Raw genomic sequence first — 20,542 nt, 5'->3', positions numbered from 1 at the left:
ATCTCCCCTGCACCCATTCCCTTGTCCGTAGACGGTGCCATCATGAGTGTCAGAAAGTGTCTACCTGACCTGACTGCTACGGTGTCTGAAATTCTAACTCTTCCTTTGGGTTAAATCGACCATGCTTTCAGCATTCATCCTTGATCATGCAGGCACTTTCTCTGCTCTCCCAAGGGGGAAGAGGCCTGGAGCCAGTAGGCTTTGTGGGGCCCTGGGGAGCAGTGGGGCCAGCTGGTGGGAGGCCTGTCTTCTGATATGCTGGGGTAGCTCCCCTGGAGGGAACTTAGGATAGAGCCAGAAGGGTGGTGGCTTTGTTTGTCAGCACTGGGGAGCCATGGTGCTCTGGGAGGATCAGTCTGGCAGAGTTGAAGCCACTGTGGCCCAGGCTGCAGATGAGTGTGCAGAGAGGACACTGTTTGTGCAGGCCTGGGGGGGTGGCAGGCAAGGAAGGGGAGTGGGGAGACAAAGGAGAGAGAGCCAGGCAAGGAGAGTCAAAGAGTTCCAGGCTTCTGAATTCATTCTGTTTCGATTTCCCCCCAAGTCACACAGCTGCCAGGGTTCAGACAGATGCTGTGATTAGCATTTTAATGCATTTCAGAGGACCTTGTCCGAACTGCTCTGGAAATCAGAAATCAGGAGTTTATCTTCAGCTGTCCCTGTAGAGCCACATTCTCTTTCAATTCCAGAGGAGCCTGAGGAAGAATGTGTATGCATGGATGTGTACGCGTGGGCATGTCATGTATGCACATGTGCATGTCTTGTGTGTATGTGTGCACGTGTATGTACATATGTCACAGAACACTGATGTGTGTGCGTGTTTTAATGTTAAGTGCATGCACACAGCTGCATGTGTGTGTACACATGTGCTTTTGCACGCATGCACTTATTTTACACGTGCCTTTATAAGTGCAACTTCATCCAGGATCATTCATGTGGAAGAGGGCGAGCTTGACGCTGGTTGAAAACAGGTCAGTGCTGAGTGACTCATGCTGTCAGGATGTCTGGGCCTCAGGTAATGGGAAATGCATTTCAAATGCGGGGTGGTTGCGTGGCTTGATGCCAAAGCCATGTTTCCAAACAATACAGGCTAGAGGGATTTTCAGGATTTTCGAACAATGTGGACTTTCTGGAGTTAGAATTCCACACCCCCTGGACAGTGCTAGCATCCTGGGCCCAGCCTCTGAGAGGTTTCTAGAGCACCCAGTGGGGGATGGGGCAGCTCCTCATGGGTCAGGGCAAAGGGTGGGAATGGGAAGCCAGGAGCCCCTCATGACACATCTTGCATGTGAGTGGGCCACTCCTTATGTTCCCTCTACTTGCCTCCCCAATTCTCCTCCTGCCACCCCAATCTGGCCACAAGACACATCAGTCAAGGCTGTCCCGCTTCTGGCTGGATGTCACTAGCCATTCAGCTAGCTTCAAATGGAAGGATTTCCTTCTCCTTTTGTTGTCACCCTCCCTGGACATACCTGCCCCGGGAGTGGTAGCTCTCATCCCAAACACAGATATCTGGAACAGTATTTCCAACTTAGAGAGAGTGGGCGCATAACGTGCCTTCCTTAGGGGAGAAACCTGTTCAATCCCAAAGACAGCGCAAGCTTCAGGACCTGGGCGACAACGCTGGCTGCAGGTCTTGAACCCCTGCCAGACCAGCTTCCTCCAGTGTCATTATGCAGGGAATCTATGTGTGGTCTCAGGGGGCCCTCAGGGTTGCTCTGTGCTCAACCTGGATGGCACAGGCTGTGACATGGGTTGCGGGGTGGGAAAGCAGCAGATTGTTGTTCCTTGTGAATGTGTTTAATGTAAATATTAATACATCCTCTATTTATCTTTGGCTGTTAATAAATTCATGCATTATTAGAAAATCCCTCATACCAGCAGACCCGCTGTGCTAGATCAGCCTGTTTTAAGAGATTTCCTGTTGGCAGGATTCAAAGCCCACACCTGCAACCAGCCCAGGCACAAGGATTTAACTGAACACCACAGATAATTAGATAAGTTAACCTCACAAATTAAAACAAGCACATCGTATTAGCTTGGTTTATCCTAAAAGAAAATATTACATTCCCCCAGATAAATCGTTTAATAAGAACAGAAGAAGATGGCACACTGTCTTCCCAGAACCTAAGGGCAGGAGCAGAGAGGGCCCAAGCAGTGGCCAGATAGGGAGGTTGCTTCCATGGGCTAATGGGTGGTGGATCAGGTTCTCGCCTGGTGACGTAACAGGGGTTGGGAGCGTCTGAGGAGCCGTAGGCCAGGTGCGGGCTGAAGCACACGGAGCAACGCAAAGCTGTGTGGGGTGTGAGAGGAGTGAGGAGTGTCAATGGGATCCAGCCTAGTCTGTCACTTCATAATATAGGACGATCCCCAGTGAAACCCTGCGAGTGTGTTAGAGAATGGGGTTCCCTTCACCAAGGGAGGCTTTTTGTAGGGGCTGTGACCCACTGCAAAGTTTCTCCCATCTGTGAGATGCTCACCACTTAAGGAGTTGATTGACGTCTTTGTACATTTTGAACCCAGCAAGTGAGAAGAGAAGGTAATGTGGACTTATAGAGAAGTCAGACTTGGCAAAATCTACGGCGCCAAAAAAAAAAAAAAAAAAAAAAAAAAAAATTGATCAACAAATAAGTCGACAACATTACCGTCTGCAGGAATATGTTGCCTACCTAAGAGAAGACAGTGTTTGCAAGTGGCTCACTACTTCTGTTATGCCACCATGGTGCTGATTACATGTGCTTTGTATCTGTTCATTAAAGCGACTTGGCAGGACATTAACTTAGAAGCGCTGTTGAATTGTCTACTCAAAAATAAGAAAACTGCACTGAGCACACCCCATAAATGGATGCTAACAGAAGTGGGTGTCCTCCCCAGCTCTTCTGAACTAGATTTCTCAGTCGAGGAGCCTTTTTCAGATAAAGGCCATGTTTACAAGTGAGAAAGGATCCTGGCGTGCACCTCGACAGAGCTGTGCCCAACGTCTGAGCATCTTTGCAGGCTGTGCCATCTTTGGGCTTCTGTTGCTCCCTTGCAAAATAGGGGGTGCAGAGCAGGTGATGCTAAGGGCCTGTCCCACTATAATTTCTGAGGTTCTCTGGCCATTAGGGGTTGGGGGAGACACAATGGCAAAGAGGAGTCTCATTTGTGGACCGAACTCCTCTAGCCCAAGAGAAGGAATCAAGGTTTCCTGATGTCACTGGACAGAGAGTGGGGGTTGTCCAGGGTTCTGGAGCTGAAGGAGCTCTGAAATCACCTGGGGAGCATTTGTGACATATGGATTCCCAGGCCACACCTTGTCTTCATGCCTCTGTGTGTGTGTGTGTGTGTGTGTGTGTGTGAGAGAGAGAGAGAGAGAGAGAAAGAGAGAGAGAGAGAGATTGAACATCTACCTTTCTTTGCATGTGTTACAAACCTGAATGTCTTATAGTGTCTCTGATGTGCAGTCAGGTGGTTTAGGAATCTCTTCTGCATCCTGCTCCAGATGGGAACAGTCCTCCAAGTAGTTGGGGGAGGCGGATGCCAAGTTCCTCTCACCAGCTGCAGGGTCTCAGAGAGAGCCAATTTCCCCTGAGCCCTCCTCCCACAGCCTTCCCCATAGTGAGCAGCCTCTGCCAGCCCATGCCCCAGGCATGCCGGCTCTGTCCCCTGAGGCTGCTCAGTGAAGGGAGAGTCCAGGAGGCTCTCCACTCTCTCCAGCTCCCTTCCTGATGGCTTCTCACTGGGACTGGCACAGGCCTCCCCTCATCCACCCAGCCCAACCTTCCAGGGCAGTGCCCCAGTGTACATGTGACATGCCCAGGGAAGGGCACTCAGTGAACGCTCTCTGCCTTGCAGCTCCCAGACCACTCTGGCCTCTGAATTTCAGCCCAAAGCTTCAACCCATTCTCCTCTTTGCTTGGCATATACATCTCTCCTCTGCAGGACAGAATGCCCCAAGGGCAGCGGGGTCCTTGGCCTCTTCTGGCTTCCACCTGCCAGCCAGCACCCAGAACAGGGCCATGCTCCTGGTGGGGGCTCAGGAAACACTTACAAATTAAATTATAAACCTTCTCTCAGGCTCTGAGCAGTCCCAGCTGTTGGCTGCCAGCTGTCAGGGCTGCTGGGAGAGGCTGAATGCATATTTACTTCAGATCCCTGGGTTGCCCTGCCTCGAAGGGCCTCCAGGACCATCTTAAACCACATGGTTCGACTTCTGTTGTCACCGGTTAGGGTTTTAGCTCTTCTGGGCTCCCCTCACCCAACTTCCAGGAGTGGGTGTCAGTGAACGTGAAGTGGAGAGGGAGGTATGAAAGTCTCATGCGGGCACTGCAAACCATTAGGATACACGTAGCTAACACCCCTCATGGGGTATGACGAGGTGATCTCAAAGCACCTTCCCTAAGCAGAGCCAGGCCTTGGCAGGGAGAGGACCAGTGGCCTCTGGGGATGCTTCTGCCTGCCAAGCCCACACTTGGCTTTCAGTCAGTGGAGTTTGTTGGCTCCATGTGTCATGTCTCCGAATAGGTCAATTGTGCTCCAGACCAGGGCAGCCAGGGCCGGGGGCAGATCAGCAGGAGCCAGGCAGGAAGACTTGCTCCTCTGGGGAGAGAAAGAATGGCTGAAGCAACAGCAGCAGCAGCAGTGGAGAGACCATTACCCATTTACAATGAGTACACAGGGTGCTCAGCACTATGTCTGCAGCCCCTCATGCTGCATGTAAGCATCTCTGGGTAAAGGCACTATTGGTATCACAGGTCAAGATGAGGAAACTGAGGCACAAGGAGGTGGAGTGATTTGCCCACGGTCATACAGTGCAGAGTGGTGGAGCTGGATTGGCTGAAATTGTGGCCTGAACCTGCCCAGTAGCATGGTGGTCTGGTCTCTAAGTCCTGAGGGTCTTCAGAGAAGGGAGAGGATGGGAGCAGGGGTTGGAGTGGTCGTGATGGCTTCCTCCTGTGTCAAGGCTGTGGAATGCAGAGCAGCTGGGTTCGGCAGGGGTGCTGATAATTGGGGGTGCTGTGGGGCCTTTTATTTGAAGAAACAAGTGAAACATGGATAAAATCATGGAATCTTGGCTCACTTCCTGGACGCAACTTGGTCCAGTGTAGGAACTAGCTGCATCGCCCTTCCCTCTACCTCCAAGTGACGTAGACTCTGCTTGAGCACTTCTATCACCAGAGGCTCAGTACCTCCCAGGGCAGCCAATGCCATTGGGGGTGGGGAGGGCTTGGTGGGCCTTCTCCATGCCTCTGCTGAAAGCCAGGACAGAGGGCCTGGGGAACAGAGGGGTGCCCAGGCCAGTGCTGGGGCCAGCTCCGACCTCTTCCTTCCCGGCTCAGTCCAGCCCAGCTGCAGCTTACAGCGAGGGCCAATTCTCATTTCTCAGGCAGGCTTTACACAGAGCACACAACCTCACTTCGCACCCAGGCCAGAAGTGCTGTGCTTCAGCCTCTGAACAATAAATTTGTCACCATGGTGCTGGCCCTGAAAACTGGCTGTGCCACTTTCGGAAGATATGCGCCCTCCACTGCTGTGGTCCCAAAAAAGCGAGTGGGGAAACGGCCACAGAATGCCTGTGATGTGGGACAGCAGTCTGTCGGCACAGTGGCCTTTGATTCTTTAATGTTTAAGCCACATACAGAGGAATAGAAGGACAGAAGTTCAAAAAAGATACAGATGATAAAAATATGGTACCCAAGGGGCTGAAATCTTCATTCCCTCGCTATGAATCCCATGGAGTTTGCAACCATGTCAGTAGTTGAATAAATGTGCTGAGTTAGCAGTTGAAAAAACATCTCTGTGAAACTACTCTTTCTGACTCAGCCTCCTCCTACAAGCATCGGGTCATGATCTGAGCTGAAGGCAAACAGTGCCTGTGTGTGGGGTGGGGCTGCTGTGCTGCCCAGCATGCTCTTCTGTGACCCCTACAACCTCTCTATGAGGCTGCTGGGACAGAACCTATTGGCTCCTACTCATTCTCTGTCCCCACTTCTTCACTAACCAAAGCACAGTTTTGATCATGGCAAATACATGTCTCATCTTTGACAACATGTCCCCTTCCCAGCCTCCCTTACGGCTTGAGTTGTCATGTGACACAGTTCTGGCCAATGAGACATACACAGACGTCTCCTGGGCAGGAGCCTCGGGGAAATGTTTTGCATTGCTGATAAAGAGCTGGACTTACTCCGCTTGATTATGGATGTAATGCGTGGAGCTGGGGCAGTCATTTTGTAACCACAGGGGAGGAGACTCTGACGCTGACATGACACGGTCATGCTGTCAAACCAGCACCAGACCCCAGACTCTGTGATGTGCAAAAAACCAAAGCCCTATTTGTTGAAGCCACTACAGCCAGAAGTACTTCCAACTGATGGGGTAGTTGTTGAAACTGCGGTTCAGAGAGGTTAAGTGGCTTCCCAAGGGCACATGGTACGGCTCCAGGCCGAGCGGGGGCTGGAATCTGACTCTGCTTTCCCTGCAGAACAGAGCATGTCTGCTGTGTGGTGACACCCGTAGGGCCCCCTGGCAGTTGTACTGGAGCCTCCCATGTGAGTAGCCTGGTCTTGGCCTTGGGGTGACAGGGACCAAGGAAGATGACACCATTCTGTGAAGCAAGGGTTCCCAAAGGTTAGTGCCACAGGATGCAGTGGAAGGAGCGTGGCCCTGAAGCCAGACTTCTCCCTGGCCACGTGGCCTTGAGCGAATGCCTTCACTTCAGTGTCCTCTTTCCCAGGAAAGTGCTGGCCATGTCCCCTTGGAAGCATCTGTGCAATGCTGCCTTGACAAAAAAATGAGATAATAGCTGTGTAGTGTCTGGCCCACATGCTACTCAGTGAATGGTAGTTGTCACCATGGCTGGAGAAAGGCTTCTGTTAAATGCCCTCCCATTTGGAAATCTAGAGTCAAGAGTCAGAGTAGATCTGGAGCAGGTGCAGGCAGAGATCTGCCCATAGCTCTTGCTCTTCTCCCTGCAGTGACAGTGGCCTGACTTCAGCTGCCAGCAACAGCACTTGTTGTTTGAGGGCATTCTCTGGCTATGGAACCCATTTTGCCAACCATGCCCAAACCGGAAGAGCTGGGAACTGAAGGATCCCTGCATACACCCTCAACCAAAGACTCGTTGGACCTGGTGAGCAAATACCCCAGCTCCTTTGCCCTTGGGAGCATGACTCCGGGGGCTGTGATCCACATGGGTCTGGAGTCACCAGTGGGATTAAGTACCACTCAGAGTGGAAGGTGATCTGCTCAATAACACAGCTTTTATTGGTTTCTTTCTGCCCTGTTGCACTTCCCCATGATCTCCTCATGTTTCTTGGGTCGCCAGCCAATGAAGCCACTTGCACTCAAATGCTTCTGGGATCACTCAGACTAAAACAATATTTTTTAAAGTTAGGCTAGTGGCTGTCAAACTTTTTTGTGCACATGAATCTCCTGGGGATCTTGTTACAGTGCCATGGGTGCAATCTGAGTGACATGACTCAGACTGCCTGAGGTGGGGCACTCAGAAATGGTGACGTGCCAGGTCCACACATTCACCAGACTTTGGAGCTCCGGTGCTATTGACCTTGCTCAGACAAGGGCGGGATGAATGTGAGTTACAGAAGTCTAGGAGAGCTTCCTGGAGGAAGGCGTGGGCTTAGAGCTAAGTCCAGAAGCTCAGGAAAAACTGTGGTGGGTGGGCAGCAGGGAGGCAGGCCTTACCAGGGAGAAGAGAAGCAGGGGATTGCTGAGGTCTGAAGCCAGGCCCAGCATGAGCAGGAGGTTGGTGACTCACCTGCCTGGAGTTGATTATGGACTGCAGGCTGCACGGGGTGGCAGGTTCTGAAGGGCAGCAGTGTGAGAAAGGCCTGCTTCATTCTCCAAATGCATCCTCCCTGTTCTCATTCTGAATTCCAGGAGAAAAATTCAGACTTTCCCAGCTCTCTCCTCATTACCTTTCCAATTTCCTCTCTTTTATACACTCTGGACTCTGTCTCGCCTCTACGGAGCCCTTTCTGGTCATTCTAGCTCACAGTCATCTCCCTTTTCTGAAATCTAATGGGAAATATCGTCCAAATTGCACATTTGATCATTTTATATTTTTATTGTGCTATAATTATTCCATGTATGTATTGGGAGTCAGAAGATTTTACTGTGGCAAAGGACCCTGAGGTCATCCACTCTCACATCATTGTTTTGTCATTCACTCCACAGCATACATAAGACTTACATATAAGGTTTTCATTACAGACTTAAGAAAAGGTCAGGTGGCTTGTCCCAAGTCATCTAGCTAGTTGGTGTCCTCCATGGACAAGGAGCATTTGGTACGATTTTACCTCTTCTGTCCTGGGCACAGAGTTGGGCACACCAGGCTCACCAGGAGATGAAGCTACCTGCGTGGTACCCCCTGCTGGTCTCGTGAAGAGCACCAAAAATTACTTTGATCAAAGCACCCTGGAACCACAATAAACTGGGGCCCTCAGAGACCTCATTCTCCTGAACTCCAGCCCTTTTCTTTACAACTATTTTCATAAAGAACTGAAGGCAAAAGAGCCATATTGCTTTCTGCCGGGATCACCCAGGGTTGCCCATTGTTGATGGGGCATGGCGGCTCACTGTTCAGGAATGACAAAGGTCAACAACATGGACACTGGGTTCCCTGCTTGCCCTTGCAAACACTCTTTAGAAGAAACATCTCCAATCCTAAAACACATCCATCTGGGGGCAGAAGCTCACCCAGACATTCCACTTCCCAGCCTCATGTTCTGGTGAAATGTCAATAGACCCTTTAAAAGCCTTGCCTGGACTCATGAAGCCATGTCCACTTTGGCAGCCCAGGACACCCCCTCTGGCTGATGCACATGTGCAGGAAAGCTTCCCTCACTCTTGTCACTGCCGCCCAGACACACACCTGTGCCAGCTGCGACTGCCCAGGCCAAAGCACTTTCCACACAGTGTTTTCTTTCTATAAGCCTGACGGCAAAGTGAGACCTAGGTTATTCCCAACGTAACTCTGCAGGTGAACTAAGCTGAACACTTTGTAGAGGGGCCTGGAGGTAATGTGGATGGGACAGGAGCTGTGATGGATCTGCTGTAACGCCACTGGGAGGTGACAAGGCCAGTGAGATCAACTAGTAGAAAGCGAAGTCACTGCCCCCACCCCCCACCAGCTCTGAACAGCTGCAGGCACAGGAGCAGGTATAGAACGGCTTTGGGGTCAGGGACACCGAAAGGTGAAAAGTAGAGTTAACCAGAGCAGCGTGGGACCAAGGAGAATTGGAATGCTTTCAGAGGGGGCCAGAGAATATTTAAAGAGAAAGTGATGTTGGACTTGGGCCTCCAAGGAAGACTAGAATCTCCCCTGGCAGAGGGACTGGCATGGAAAAAAGAGGAGCTTGAAGGAGGGTGATATGCAAGCTCCATGGATTTGGAGTTTGTGCCAAACAGGGAGTGTGCTGCCCAGTTGATTCTCAGGGGACACAAGAAGCTTGCAGGGGATTCAGGTGGTCAGACCTTTACGATAACCTTGGGCACCCAATGAAGAATGCATCAGAGAGGTGAGAGTCTGGAAGCAGGAGGCCCCCGTGGTGGTGTGGGCTCCTTCAGGACGTTTCAGTTTGTCATAAACTCTCTCTCATTTGAACTCCTGGGAACTCCCATCACTACCCTTTTCAGTGCCTAAAGATATTTCTGGATCATGAGCTGTCTTCACACTAGCCCCCCAAAACTGAACTCTATACTCCTTCAGCAATGGGCTGTCTCACTCATTTTTGTCTGATGCCAGGGACCCCACCTCCCACAAAAGAACTCTACAGGGGGCAGGTAATCCATCAGTTGCTGCTGATGTGGGTGACGGCAACTGTGATCCAAACTGCACCAGGGAAAGCACTGAGGAATACCGTGAAGCGTCTGTCTGGTTTCCTGAGAAAGAGACCTGAGCTGAGGGTGTGAGAAGGGCTTGGCTGAGGGACAGGGGTGGACGTGCCATGGGGGCTCCAGCCCTTCCCAGCAGCCCTGCAGTCTGATCACAGAGATGCAGCTGACAGTGCTCCATTGCGCTTGTTACAGATGGAGTCAGGCAGTGGAGAGCAGGAGACACTCTTCCTCCCCCTCCCACTTTCTCCTCCTCTCTCTGTCATCTTAAGTAATGTGAGTAATGCCAAGTCTATTATTCTTAGAATTTTCAAGAATGTCAGAGCTAGAAGGGACTCCAGAGGCAATCTGTGCCACTGCCTCCTTTCACAGCCTAGACGGTGAAGGCCAGGGAGATTCCAAGCTGAGTGCTTTGCCCCCCAAGACACCCATCTTGTTTGTGGCTGAACCAGGAGCCCAGGTTCTCTGATCCTTGGCCAAGTTCTGTCCATGATCTCAAGTTAGACATGATGGCTGTGGTCACAGGGCCTCACTGGTTCTTTCAGACAAGTTATTAGTGGGTCTCACTGAGCACAGGCCATGGCCAGAGCTGGGCTTTGTCCTGGGGGCCACAGAGAAGATGTGGTCCTCATGGGAGTTGAGAGTCTTGCCTGAAAAATGGGGTATCTTCCCACCCTGGCCAGTGTAAGCAGGGGCAGGGAAGAAGAGAGGAAAGATCTGGGGCAGGGTGGGGTGGGGAGGAGTGGCACATGTAGCCTCTGTTCCCATGTGGCCCTCAGTCTCTGGATTTAAAGCATTTCTGACTTCCCTCTTGGAACCTTGGTGTTCCCTTCTGCATAATGGGCCCATCAGGGGTCCCCGCACTCTCAGCCTGAGCCCTCCTATCCATGGCATGGTCTAAGTCACTTGTTGAGGGACTGCCAGGCTGGGCACATGCCTGCCAGATCTGTTTCCTATCAGGATGGGGACTCTTCTGAAGGGAGGGATTGAAGAAATCTCCCATGTGGCCTGGCTGTGGAGGCCTAGGCTCTGGTCCCTGCTGTGTCACAAGCAAATTCTCAGCTCATTTCACTAGGATCAGATCCCATGTGGGTAAAATGGGAGAAGTGAGCGAGTGTATGTGACTGGCCAACCAGAAATGATCTCTAATGCCTGGAGATGAGCTTTGTCCTCTTCTGCTGCGCACTACCCACTCTTTGCGGACACCATCTGAGCACATGCCCCCTAATGAGCCCCCACCTCCAACGTTCTACAGACCCTTGGGCTTGTCGCCTAAGTGCATGAGAACCAGTGAGTAAAAGAGAGAGGAAAGCTCAGCCCCAGAGTCTCATGGCGCCTTTTCCATCTACTCTTGGCCTTAGCACAGGGTTTCTTTACCTTAGCACTACTGACATTTTGGGCCAGACAATTATTTGATGTGGGGGCTCTCCTGTGCATTGTAGGATGTTTAATGGCATCCTGGCCTCTACCTACTAGATGTCGGTAGTTTCTTCAGACCATGACAAATGCACACTGAGAGGCAAAATTACTCTCTGTTTAGTACCACTGCCCTCAAAGGCAGGTGAATAGTTCTCTTTAGGGAATATGGGGGAATAAGAAAGACAGGTCAGTCATTTCCCCAAGAGGGGAAAAAAGAAGCATGTGGCCTGGGGAGGGACATGGAGGAAGCACTGGCGGGACCCTTTTCCTCACCCCATCACCCTACCTCTGGGACTCAAACACCATTGAAAACTTTTCTCCCTGCCATGGAAGAGCAATAGGATCACTCACTTCTCACTGTTATGGGTTCAAGTGCATTTCCCCCAAAAGATGTTGAAGTCTTAACCCCTAGTATAGGGTCTTTGTAGATGATCAAGTTAAGATGAAGTCATTAGAGGGGGCCCTAATCCCATATGACTATTATCCTTATCAGAAGGGGAAACTTGGACCCAGAGACAGACATGCTCACAGGGAAGATGCTGCGACAACATAAAAACACCATCTGTACACCAAGGAAAGCTTGAGGCCACCAGAAATGAAGAGAGAGGCAGGAAAAAGAGTCTCCCTCCCAGCCCTCAGGAGGAATCAACCTTTCTAACACCTTGATCTTGAACTTTTAGCCTGAGAAATACACAACAATACATTCTTGTTGTTTAAGCCCCCACTCCCCAGTTTGTGGTACTTGGTGACAGCAGATCCCAAAATAATACACTCAGCAAGAAGAAAAAGAGCAGGACCAGGCTGTGGGAGGTGGATCTGGTTTGTGTGTGACTCCACCATATGAAGCAGAAACTCAGAAAGCAGCAGGAGCTGGGAGTGAAGATGCAGATGCAGGTGCTGAGGGGACCCAGACCCACCATATAGACACAAAAGCCAGCACTGTGCCTACAGACAGACAAGTGGAAATACAGCACCTCTCCAATCACTAGAAGTTGGAAAACTACCCTGAAGAATTAACAGTTTCCGTACATGCTAACTACATCCATCATAAATTCATCTTTAGTTTCTGTTATCATATCACTGTCTCTGAGGACCCCTGTCTTGTCATCATTTGCCCTTTATAATTTATTCATCTTGTTCTTGCCTGCATCCTTTCTACTTATCATTCATCTTTACAAGTTGTACATAAAAGTAGATGGATCTTTTCACGGCAGGGCTGTCAGGAAGGAGATGGGTTTCATCTGGGAAGCCCCAGGATAGCTGGTGGAGGTCCCCAAGAGTTCCCAATTAGAGGTGGTGAGGGCAGAAGGAGAGAGGGAGGCTGGAGGGGAGGAGGAGGAGGAGACAGAAAAGGCAAGTGAAAAGGATAAAAGAAGAAAAGGTAGAAAGTGAAAGGGGAAAAGCAGAAGAGGAAAATAACCAGAAGGGAGAGAAAAAGAAGCATGAAGAGAAGAGAGAAAAGGAGAAAGAAAAGAAGACAAAATGGGATGCAGGAAAACCAAAGTGAGAGGAAGAGGGAGAGACACAGAAGAGACATTCTCAGACAGTGATGCCAGAAATTCAACTGAGCTTTTTTCTTTTTTTTTTTAATTTTCCATTTTTAACATCTTTCCTGGTAAACTCAAAGAAGGTCACATTGAATTTCCATGGACATGACCTGTCCTGAGTTGCAGCGACCTGAGTCAGGAGATGTGATGACAGTGATGTTGCGTGTCTACTGGGCTGAACAGAGAGGGTAGGATGGGAGATGGCCCAGAGGAGTGTGTAGGTTTGCTTTGTATTCTCAGGTTGCCAGAGTGAGGGCACAAAAGCCAATCTTTAACTAGTGGATTGGAACTTTAATGTTTACCAAGCAGATACATCTCCCAGTCTCCCCACCCCCACCGCCCCCTCTCCTCCCCTCTCCTCTACCAGCTCCCTCTTCTGCTTCCAGGCCTTCTGCTAACTGGACCTAGACCGCCCCCCCCCCCTCAGCAGCTCTGGTGAGGAGCCCTTTCTGATGCCAGGGGTGCACAGTGCTGGTCACTGCTGGCCATGTTACCCGGTTTTCTCTAATCAGAGTCTCTCCTGTGAGACTGTACATTCCTAACTTGGGAAACAGATGGGCTCTTCCTGGAAGACAATTCCCTGCAAAGTCCCAGAGGCAGGGAGAGCTGGGACTAAGCAGCAGGAACCTATTTTAAGGAACAGAATTTTTCCAAGAGGCTTCCTGTGTACAGCTAGCCCCAGGGAGCTCTCAGTGGATATCTGCTGCCCAGCTCGCAGCTCCTGACCTGTCACATGTGACTTGTCTCTAGGCTGGTTCTCAGACCAGGTTCCTTCCTATCTGATAGATCCATCTTCCTCCCAGCTTTCTATTTCCACCCTGTGAATATTGTGCACAAAACCTTAGAGACACTCCCACATCCTACAGTCATCTGTGTCCCCTCTAAAGCGACGGGTGGCACTAGAAAAAAGAAATGTGCATCCTGGGTTTTCATAGTAGACCTGATGTGGGTTCTACTTTAGGAATTTATGAATGGCATGCCCTTGGGCAAATTGTTTAATCTCTCTAAATCTGGGTCTCCTTGTGTGGGGGGCAATAATCATGATATCTTCCTCATAGGGTGGTTGTGAAGATAAAATGAGACAATGGAGGTATAACACATTTGCATCATGCCTGCCAGATAGTAAGTGTTTAATAAATATTACAAAGAGGGGTGGGAATGCATTTTTAAAAATACCCGTGTCTGCCAGGTCTCTGAGCACAGTGCCCAGCACACACTAAGAAAATACTTATTGATGAATTGAGAACTGCCCTATGTTGACTATACCCTATAAGTAGTGCAACAAACATTGGGAATGAAAGAAGTTGGGTTAGAGAGGGGCAGCCAGGAGAGAGTTTGAGAGTGTGAAGAAGAGATAAAGACAGAGAGTGGAGAGAAATGTGGAATCACTCTCCCTAGATGCTGGTGGAAAACACTGATCAAAAAAACCCTGATGAGGGTCTGTGGTTTAGTCATTTCATTCTACTGAAGTCATGCTAAACTCAAAAAGAAGAATCCATTTGTGACACTGGTCCAGGGATGACTCCATCAGTCATCCAAGGGACATTGGCTAGGCTGGTTCCCAGTCATACTGACCCCTGAATTATAAGAACTGCCGCTGTGGTCTGGTTTCAGAGCTTCCACTTATTCCAAGAGAAATGTCAGCTCCCCCTCAGTCCCCAAATGGAACACATGTGAGAGGCACCTCTAGTTCTTTGTTGTTGTTTTGGTGGTGGCAGTGTGTCTGTGCATGACAACAGCGGGATTGTTCTCCCTGCTGCCAATAGGCTGCTGGCTCTGTAACTTGCTTGGGAAGAAACAGAGTGGGCTGCCTGCACTATCTCCTCCCCTCCTTCTCTCCTCACTGAGAAAGTGGAGAGCTGGTTTTAATGGATTGACTTTAATGGATTTTGAAGTCTGGAATAGTGCCTAAATTGCTGAGGTTACCAGTTTTCCAGTTCTTTTTTCAATTTCTTTCTCCTTATTCAGATATAGAATGAGCTCACTGGGGCACCTACTGTGGTCACCCCAAACCAGAAGAAGTCTCTTTCTGCCCCAGCGTTAGCTGGCAGGAACACCCATTACTGGGTTGGTTTGGAGCATATAGTTTGGTCTTGTCCTTGCATTTGCCAGTGGCGCACATTCTCTGATCTCAAAGGAGAGAACCAACCAACAATAACAATGCTAGTCCTGCTTTCTGGAATCCAAATGCCTCCACCTTAAAGCACAATTTTTTTTGGTCATTTTTTGTCTTATTTTTCATTTGTCTCCATGTGAGTCTGCACAGGGGCAATTTGCCCTGGGCCATTCAAGCTGGAATCTGGACTTTTCTCCTTGTCTCCCCCATTGTGGGCTGTGTCAGCCCTGAGAATTGTGAGGAGGTCTTTGAGGCCATGGTCTCTCTGTGAGGTCTTAGAAGAAATCCTGGCATTCTAGGCACCTCAAGGGGACTCTAGGCTGTGTTTTAGCTCTGCTGTTGGACTGTCTCCTCACCCCTCCTATCTCTCACCATACATTTGTGTTTCTTTCTGTTCTTTCTTCCAAACTTGCCCAGCTCATCTCTGTGATTTCAGAAAAATACCATGGATCTCCCAGTATGAAGGATTAGCACAGATTATGGGGAACAGTGTTAATTATCGGTGGAAGCGGGGGCCGGCGCGTCGCTCCAATGTGCTCCTGATTTCCCCTGGGCCTTTCTGCCTGGTAATAAGCCTTCTTTAATCTGGCAGGCCCCTTAGTGAAATCAGCACCACGGACAGTGGTATTGATTGCTTCTGAGAAACCATCACAGCTGCTCAACCAAATTACCTTTGATATGTGATCTTTAATGTAATTACTGCAACATCAAAGTATTTCTATAAATTATTAAAGAACTAATACACTCCATCATTTAGCTATCCCGTTATATGTAAAATAAACAACCACAAGTTAATGTTAGATCCCAAACAATCCACACTTGCTATTGAAATTCCCCCAGTCCTGGGCCTCTCCCTCTTCAAAATCCTAAGCCTCCCCCTCCCACTTTCTCTTTCTGTTTCCCCATCTAATTCCAGGCTTTTAGCCATCACGAAACTCCCCAGCAATCTTTCTCAAGCTGATGAAGGGCCTCCCATAACAGTGTGGTATTTTCTATTCCATTCGGGTGGCTCTAAAATATCTATCACAATCTCCCCCAAAACAAAGTACCATAAACAGTTTATTAATCAGCACAAACCTTTCTCAGAAGCTTTGATTATCTTACAATATAGCTTTATGCTTCACATATAACATAGGGTGATGTGGAGCATATTTCTGCCATCTTACAGAGGGCACCCAGAAAGTAATTACGATAATATATGTGCATGTAGTCGTGCCACTAAAAACTAACTGGGGAATGGCCATGGTGCCAGAGCTGGGCTAAGAAAGAAAGAAAGAAAGAAAGAAAGGAAGGAAGGAAGGAAGGAAGGGAGGGAGGGAGGGAGGAAGGAAGGAAGGAAGGAAGGAAGGAAGGAAGGAAGGGAGGGAGGGAGGGAGGGAGGAAGGAAGGAAGGAAAGAAAGAAAGAAAAAAAGAAAACCACACAGTGGTGTACCATTTCCATACATTTGCATGCACGGGTATGTTATTAAGATGACTCAGGCCTGTGCTTTGCAATCACAAATAGCAAAATACAACACAAAGGCTGTCTTAATGGAAGGAAGGCCCTCCCCACCCCTAAACGAATAAAGAAGGATCTTTGATACAAAGAAAAGGCTGCCCCTGCCAGGGGTTGCTTTTCTCTCTGTCTACCTGGTTAACCTTTCCCGCTGTGGGGCAGAAATGGAAACGTGTATTTACATACTGTTGGCTTGGTAAGAATATAAACATGCATGTGTAAACATTGATGAGCATACATATAGAACACATGAACTTCCCTGCAATGTCTATTGTATAATACAGCTTACACACGGTATATTTATAAATTCTTTAAATTATGCCTACAAACACGCACATCTTTCCATTTATCTTTTAGATACTCCGCGAGCTGTATATCTCAGCTCCAGCCTCCCACCCCCCACCCCCATCTCTCTGAACCCGCAGGAGACACGGCCCAGACCCTTGACCTGAGGAACACTTCTTATTTTATGGTGATGAACTAGCCTCGATAATAGCCATGGCTGATATCACACCCAGTTAGGGGGGCCATAAATAATTCCCTTCTCCCCAGCACAGAAGCAATAAACCAGGGCTGAGGCGCGATAGTTTGTCAAAGATGAGGGCTGGCTCCTTAAATAAACACGGTGATCTCACTCGGGCGCGGAGCCTGGATAGAGAGGCGCCCCCTCCTGCCCCCGACCCCACCCCTGGAACAGCCCGTGTCAGACGTCGATCGTCTGGTGTTCAGGCGGCTCCGCCACCGGGAGCCCCGCGGGGCAGGCGGAGGCAACTCCGGGCTCCAGGGGCCCTGGACACCCGGCATTTCTGTCTCGGGCTGCTTGCACAGGCAGAGCGAGGAGGAGACAACCGATCAGCAGGGGAGGAGCCCGGCCAGAGATTTGTGGCCACGGCCAAGTTCGCGCCTCTCCGGGATTCCGTTGGGCCTGGACGGCGGAGTGCGGGGCCGTTTGGCGAGATCTGAGCTCGGCGCCCAGAGTCCCAGCCGCAGCTCTGCGCCTCGCAGCTTCTAGGAGCGCTAGGGGAGGCGCGAGCTCCCAAACAGAGGCAGATGGCACGCCCGGGTCCGCGATCCCCCCCAGCCGGCCGCGTCTCAGCCCGATCTCCCGAAGTCGCCCCCTGTCGGCGCGTTCGTCGCTCGCGCCTCGGCGGGCGCCACTTACCCCGGGCAGGGTCTTCTGCTCGTGCAGCGCGCTCTGGGCCTTCAGCGCTGACTCACGCTCGCAGTAGGTGAGGAAAGCGCAGCCTAGGGAGGGAAGCAAGCCGCGAGAGGGTCAGTGGGGCGCTCCCGAGCCGCCAACGCGCCTTCCTGCCGCGCTCCAGTCTCCAGCCCCTCCCTGCTCTTGGTCACTCTCCCCACCTCTCTTTCTCTCCTGTGCACTTTACTCCAGCCTTCCTGCCTCTGCGTTTTCCTGTCTGCTTCTCGTCCCTCGCGTTGCTATTCTGTTTTGCTCTTTCGGCAAAATCTCCCCACCCTGCACCTCCCCCACCCTCCACGCCACCTCTCCCCAAGGGTCTCTTCCTGTCCCCATCCCCTGGTGCCTCAGGTGCCTCTGCCCTTTCCCTACCAACATCTCTTCCTCCCTCCCTTCATCCCTCTCTCTGGGCGCTGTTCTGTTTCCCAGTACCTCCCAAGGGCAGCTTTCACCCATCACTCCCAGCACCTCTAGTCATACTCAACCATGAACTTTTGTTCTGACCTCCCTTAGGAATGCTGCTAGCTGCTTCATCAAGGATGGCAGAGGGACCCCCTTGGCCTTCCAAATAAAGGCTCCATCTGGAAGAAGGACCAGGCCAGGCTGGCCTAATAAAATGAATGGGGTTGCCCATGTGTCCCCTGTACTAGCCCATTGTCACATTTGCAGTGAGATCTTCACACCCCTCCCAGTCAGAGGACTTCCTGGGCTTATCCAGCCCCATGGGCAAGGCTGGACCTGAGGTTGATCCTTGCTTGGCCTCTAATTCCCTGGGTGACCCCTGGAAATCCCAACTCCTATCCTGCCTCAGTCTCCTCATGTGGGAACTGAGAGTTTTGACCCAGTGGTCTCTAAGGTTCAGTCTAGTTTTCCCCTCAAGTGATTCTGACTGTGCCTCACCAGGAAATCTGGATTTTAAGAGCCCTGTGCCTAACCCAGGGGGGTGACTTTTTAACACTGGTCTTTCAGGTACAGTGACAAGGCACAGAGAATTGTTGCTGGTGGGAGTCTTTCTGAGAGTTCCCTCGTACTGCCCAGTGTCAGGGCCTCTTCCTCTGCCTGCAGACATGGCTGAATGTGACTTGGAAGGTTTGCAAAGCTTGGGACCACAGTGGATTGAGTGCTGGCCTGCAAACCAAAGGGTCACCAGTTCGATTTGTAGTTACATGCCTGGGTTGCAGGTCAGGTCCCCAGTTGGGGGTGTGGGAGAGGCAACGCAACCACACATTGATGTTTCTTTCCCTCTCTTTCTCTCTCCCTTCCCCTCTCTCTACAAATAAATAAATAAATAAATAAAACCTTAAAAAAAAAAAAGCCAACTCTGTTCAACAGCAAGTGGCCTCAAACTTTCCAGTGCTGCCCATGTCCCCAGGGAAGGCACCCTGCAGGCTGGACACTTACCTTGCTTCACTGTTTTCTTTCCCTCCCATGTTTCACTCTCTTATTATCTTATTTGACCTCCCAACACCTGTATTCACCACCTCCCCCCTTCCCTTTGTTTCCACAGTCTCCTCACTGGTATGCCTCTCTCCGAATTCTCACCTCTCCCAATCCTGTCCATCTTTCAAGAATCGGACCAAGGTCTACCTTCTCCAGGCAGCCCTCTTTGACTGGTTCTCAAGCCAGCCTCCTTCCTTAACTATCCAGAACTGACCACTTAATCACTCTTATGGCCATTTATCAACTGTTTTCTGAGTGCTCATTGCATGTCAGGTTCTGTGCCAGGCCTGGTGGCCCAGACCCTCTTTTCATGAGGTCTGTCGGCTGGTGGTGCCAGCCTGGTGCCAACACCAGCCCTTGTCATCAGGCTTGCTCTGGCCTCCCAATGTCCTCTCCAGTTCCTGACCCCTCCACCATCCAGGGAAACTCCTTCCCATCTCTTCCAATATAGAAGTTGGTCCTGCCTTTCTTCCCTTTCTAGCTTCTGAGGATTTTGGACGGGAATATATGTGTGATGGGGACCTAGAAATGGAAGGACAGAAGCAGGGAGGGAAAGCTGGGAGACAGAAACTCTCAGCTCCCCCGGGGCTCTCTGCCCTTCCTACCTCCAGTTCCTTCTCCAGGCTGGGAGGAACTGCGAGTGCCAAGGAGCCTCACTCCCACTCCATCTCCTCCCTCCCCATCCAGACCCTACATCACCCCTCCTCCTTCCCCCTCCCTGCTCCTCCCTCCTGGTCATGGCAGACGGTTATTGATGGAGACACATGGGGGACTGAAATGAATAGCGGTCAGAGGCCCCCGTGACGTCGTCCCTCGTGCTGCTGCCTGCCTCTCTGGAGGCCTTTTTCCTCCTGTCCCCTCACTGGCCTTGTCCTCCGCCTGTGCCTGCCTGCAACTGGGAGGCCGCCACTGTCTAGCTGCATGCAGGCAAGCCAGCTCGGGACAAGGTCAGGGGCAGGTTTGAAGAGGGAGGAGGAGGAAGGAGGAGGGAGAGAGAATGACCACATTGTTTCCATGGCCGAGGATAACAAGAAAAGGGTTCCAGAAAAAAAAAAAAAATTAGAATCTGTTGCTTTTGTCTGGCTTTCAGGAATTTCTGTTACTTTTTTATTTTATTTTTTTATTTTTTGAGAGAGAGCTCTCAGCTGCATTTGGAACCAGATCTTTAAGGGACCCCCAGACCTGTGTAACCTCCCCTGACCTTTCTATCCCTTGATCCCACCTTCTTTCATCCTGCCCCTTGCTCACCCCCTGGCCTCCTTCCTATTTCTCAGCCCTGCCAGGCACCCTGTCTCAGGACCTTTGCACTGGTTATGCCCTCTTCCCAGAATGACCCCCTCCCCACTATCTGCATGGTTTGCTCCTTCAGTCCCCTCAGGTTTCTGCTCAAATGTGACCTCCACAGAGATACTTCTCTTGACCGTCTCATTGAACATAGTAGCCTGCCCCCACACGTACTCTCTGGCCCCTTGTCACATCGACTCTTCTCTTTAGCACCTTC

General features: G+C 50.6%; 1 protein-coding gene across 50 annotated transcripts in view; it reads right to left on the bottom strand.

The window, feature by feature from the left end:
* CELF4 (CUGBP Elav-like family member 4) overlaps nucleotides 1–20,542 on the bottom strand; it is a 292,526-nt gene that overhangs the window by 199,879 nt on the left and 72,105 nt on the right. For all 50 annotated transcript variants that reach the window (XM_090285580.1, XM_090285581.1, XM_090285582.1 and 47 more), the window contains exon 2: nucleotides 17,569–17,651. In XM_090285580.1, the coding sequence (XP_090141706.1) occupies nucleotides 17,569–17,651 (83 nt within the window). The remainder of the gene's footprint in view (nucleotides 1–17,568; nucleotides 17,652–20,542) is intronic.

Source organism: Furipterus horrens, unplaced genomic scaffold (assembly GCF_987537825.1).
Source record: "Furipterus horrens unplaced genomic scaffold, mFurHor1.1.pri manual_scaffold_8, whole genome shotgun sequence".
In the NCBI taxonomy this organism is placed as follows: Eukaryota; Metazoa; Chordata; class Mammalia; order Chiroptera; family Furipteridae; genus Furipterus; species Furipterus horrens.
The sequence above is the reverse complement of the archived record's forward strand: the minus strand, read 5'-3'. Positions and strand labels throughout refer to the sequence as shown.